General features: G+C 31.0%; 1 protein-coding gene across 1 annotated transcript; it reads left to right on the top strand.

Moving 5' to 3' along the window:
- On the top strand, nucleotides 1-808 carry LOC131071714 (WUSCHEL-related homeobox 4-like). The gene is made up of 4 exons (XM_058007657.2): nucleotides 1-22; nucleotides 157-420; nucleotides 499-584; nucleotides 686-808. Exons 1-4 carry the CDS (start codon nucleotides 1-3, stop codon nucleotides 806-808), a joined length of 495 nt encoding a protein of 164 aa, XP_057863640.2.
- The last annotated feature ends 3,444 nt before the right edge of the window (nucleotides 809-4,252 follow it).

Here is a 4,252-nt window from a genome sequence, read left to right as displayed (position 1 = left end):
ATGGAGCGCCGATCTTCTCAAGGTAAGCGAACAGGTTCATTCTGATTATTTAAAACAAATTGGGTTGTTCATATTTTATTAAAAAACCTAGTTTGTTCAATTGGGTATGATGTCATTCATTCTAGTAGAACAATTGTATTATTTTGTTTTCCTTAGATTCCAGGCTTGTCAGATCTGCTAGCGTTATTGAGAGCGCAAGCGTTAGGAGCGTTTGCAGTAAATGGAAGGCAACCGAAAAACAACAGAGAATATTGGACTCGCTGTTCATGAATGGAATGAGAAACCCATCTGTGGACCAAATAAACCGCATAACTGCAGAACTGCAGCGCCATGGCCCTGTGGAAGGCAATAACATCTACTACTGGTTTCAGAATAACTCTAGGAGAGAGAGACGGAAGAAAGAACAACCAGCTGAGTCGTGTAAGTAGCCGGTTAGAATCTTACTAGTTTGTTGTTTACATTGCTTTTTAAACTAGCCTAAAAAAGTGTATATTTCAGCCTCGAAATGGACTTCAGTATTGAAGGCGCGAAACTGGACTTCTCTTTTCCGTTCCAAGAAGTCTTCTGATATGATCTCTGTACGAGTATGAAAGCGTTTTTATATATTCTGGCTTGTCCTTCATATTATGTGTTTTTATCAATAAGATTATAGACGAATTTCTGAAAAATATATATCAATACGCAGGAAGAAGAATATAATAATATGCAGGATGAAGAGGAAGTGGATAGCGTAGGTCGTAGAAATTCATCGGTAGATCCGTCTGACATCCGAACATTGGAGTTATTTCCTTTGCAACCCGATAAATGAGGCTGTTGACGCTGCTCGAACAATGGTTTTGCTTTTGTGTAGTGTAGGGTTTCATAACCAGAGTCCGAATAGAGATATTCTAAATATCAAAACGTAGTAGCATATGCTCCATATTGCTGTGATCTACAAAATAAGTGATGTTTTGAGATAATGTAGCACTTCCTAGATTTCTATATATGATTGCTGTGATCTACAAAAGAAGTTGTGTTTTGAGATTATGCAGCACTTCATAGATTTCTATATATGATAGCTGTGATCTGCAAAAGAAGTGTTTTGAAATTATGTAGCATTTTATATATATATGAAACTTTTTATGTATTTTTAGGGTTTTCTAAATTTGAATAAATGAAATGTTATGATTTATTTTTTTGATAGTTATGGGATGATGGAATGTAAGTGGAATGGATCTACTTACTGCTCATATTCTAATTACTGTTTATTGGATTTTACTAATAAAAAATTTGTTGAAAAATCAATTAATTGGTCAATAGTTTGTTTATTGGTATATTTAATAGTTGGAAAAAAGGCTAATAATTAGGTCAATGATGAATTTTTTTTTACCAATAGTGCATGATTCTTAAGGCATTTTTATACAAATTTTGTGAATGTGAAAGCCTGGGCAATAGAGAATATATCTCACATCTCTACTCAAAATGATTAGGTTTTGACCATTACATGCATAACCAATTTAATAGCATTCATTTTAACTACCTATATGCCATTTAGATTTGGAATAGTAATTGAATCCTAATTCTAATTAAGTTGTAATCTTATTTGAACCTAACTATAATACTTATTAAATTTTAATTATAAATTTAATTAAATCCTAAATCTAACACATAATAATCCCTAATATTATTAACCTCTTTAAATTCTAACCATAATTTAACCCTAATCCTAAGTCAAAAGTTTTACCTATAACTCTAATTGATCCTTAACCCTAACTCCAATTTAAATTTATACCTAACCCTTACCCTAATTAAATCCTTACCATGTTTGAACTATAACCATAATTTAATCCAAACTCAAAAATTTCTTTAATCATACTCCTAACCCTAATTGAACCCTACTCCTTAAACTCTAACACTAAGCTATAATTATAATCCTAATTGAATAATAATCCTAACACTATTTATAATAGAAATTACCATAATTAAATTCTTACTCTAACCATTTTTTACCTATAACCATAATTTAATCCAAACTCAAAAATTTATTTAGTAGTTTTAATTAAACTCTAATTGATTCAAAAGAAATTTAATAATAGTGAGCTAATGAAAATTGGGTGCAACCGATTGTAATAATACTAGCCTGCACAAGTACTAATAAGATTTTAAAATTTAATAAAGAATTAATAGATTAGATAACTATAATTTACTCATTAAACTTCCTATTGAAACCCTAGTATGAACGCTCTTGAAAAGACGAAATAAATATGGGAATCAAATTGTTAGCAATAGCTAACATCAAACTTCCTATTGAAACCCTATTGTGAAAGCTCTTGAAAAGAAGAAATAAATATGGGAATCAAATTGTTAGCAATAGCTAGTAATTGAATATGTATTTTAGTAAACAATTGGCAATTAGTAATTAGAAGATTGTATTAATTATAATGAATGAATAGGTAATAGAAGAATTCAATCAAACTTCTTGGTCTGACCAACTTCCTTGCTTTGCTTTGAATGAGATCTTTATTGCTTTTAAAGTTAAAATTAGAGTTTTGTTTATTAAAATTTGTTAAAAATTATAATTTTAGTAGACAAACAAGATACATAAATATTTAATAAATTAAAGGTTATTTTATTTTACTTTCAAAAAATTATTACAATAATTAATATTTTTACTTTTAATTTTATCCTATTTTTCAAATAAAATAAATTTGAAGAGATTAAATTTGGAAATTAGATATCTAAAGAGTACTATTTGTGATATCAATCATATTTTTCAACAGTTTACATGATGTATTCTTGCATGTCATGGTTACAATAATCCATGATGTGCCTTCCATCAATAGAGATATCATGAAACTATCTTCAATGCATATATCATGCAACCTTATTTCCAAAGGGACAATATTGAAACCAAAAAGAGAAAAACATGTTTAATGTAGCCAACTCCACAAACATAGTGATGAATATCTTATATTGTACAAACATTTTGTATTACTCATAGTTCTAAATAAATTTAAACCCAACCATATTTATAATTCAAATTTATAAACACATATACTTGTTATTGAACAAAATGAATGAACAAATATGAATATTAGGTGAAAGCATATTCTAAATTTATTAAATATTTAATAATTATAATCAAGATGAAAGGAGTGTTTATTAAATGTGGATTATATATTTATTTTAAATATTAATTAATTAGTATGAAAATAATTGACCTAAAAAAATAAAATTAAAAGGCAAAGGTGTCAAGCCACTATAATATATTAATATAGTAATAGGAAGGATTACAAAAAACTAGTTCACCCCGAGGAAAGAGCCAGCAAGAAAACATCTAGTTATAGCTCAAGATTAAAATATAAATACCCTAGACTAAAATCCCGAAATATCCTAATCGGATAGTTTTTATTGCACAATAAAGGGACCATAGGCCCTGACACTGAAAACCAATACCTAGAGGTGACTTTGATGAGATCTCCCCAAGGGAAGGTGGCATCAAGCCCTGCATTTAACTAAGAAAATGCAAGAGTGATGGTCTTACGTGGCAACAACCCCCCAAAAAACTTGAACCTTTGTGAAAATGAGACCTTGCGTCGAGGTCGGTGTTGAAATGTGGTGACTAATCGGCAAAGTACTGTACACTCAACACGTATCCTTGCTGGGGTCCGGGGCTAGGCTAGGCCCAGGGCAGGGGTTCGAGGGTGGCAGCCCTCGAGAAAAGCAAGGGTTCAGGGGCGGGAGCCCCCGAGAAAAAAAAATTTTGGTATTTTTTTTTTATGAAAACCAACATTGTAATAAAACCCTAAAAAGGCCAACTTTGTTTTTTCCCTAAAAATGCATGTTATAAGCAGCTGGGATGCTTAAGGCATTGGAAGGTTGATGTACTGTTTTTGCTAGATAATAAGAAAGATTGGACGGCTGTGTATAGTGGATGTAACCCATTCTGGGTGAACCACGTTAAATATCTGTGTTATCTGTGTCCTATTTTATTCCTTTATCTTTTGTATTTAAATCTGCATATAATTGTTAGTTCATATTTGCTTCGGATCTGCTTGAAACCCTAACAGTCGGGTCTATCAACGAGAGTAGTGCCAATGAGCTAAGAGATAGCTACTACAAAACATTCTCATCATAAAGTCGGGCCTAGTAAAGTGCCAACTGAAAACCAATATCTTGTTCAAGAACCAAAACCCTATTGGAGCCAAAATGAAGAATCTTGGATCATATGCACTGACAATGTTATAAAGTCTGAAATAGGTTTTAATTTAGT

The sequence above is a fragment of the Cryptomeria japonica genome, chromosome 4, assembly GCF_030272615.1.
Source record: "Cryptomeria japonica chromosome 4, Sugi_1.0, whole genome shotgun sequence".
Lineage (NCBI taxonomy): Eukaryota > Viridiplantae > Streptophyta > Pinopsida > Cupressales > Cupressaceae > Cryptomeria > Cryptomeria japonica.
This window is presented reverse-complemented; position numbering and strand designations above follow the sequence as displayed.

Bases quoted from the DNA above. Each gene is read 5' to 3' on its own strand.
- LOC131071714 (XM_058007657.2), top strand. From the start codon at position 1: ATGGAGCGCCGATCTTCTCAAG. The intron at 23-156 runs GTAAGCGAACAG...TGTTTTCCTTAG, and splicing joins GGAGCGCCGATCTTCTCAAG to ATTCCAGGCTTGTCAGATCT. The intron at 421-498 runs GTAAGTAGCCGG...TGTATATTTCAG, and splicing joins AGAACAACCAGCTGAGTCGT to CCTCGAAATGGACTTCAGTA.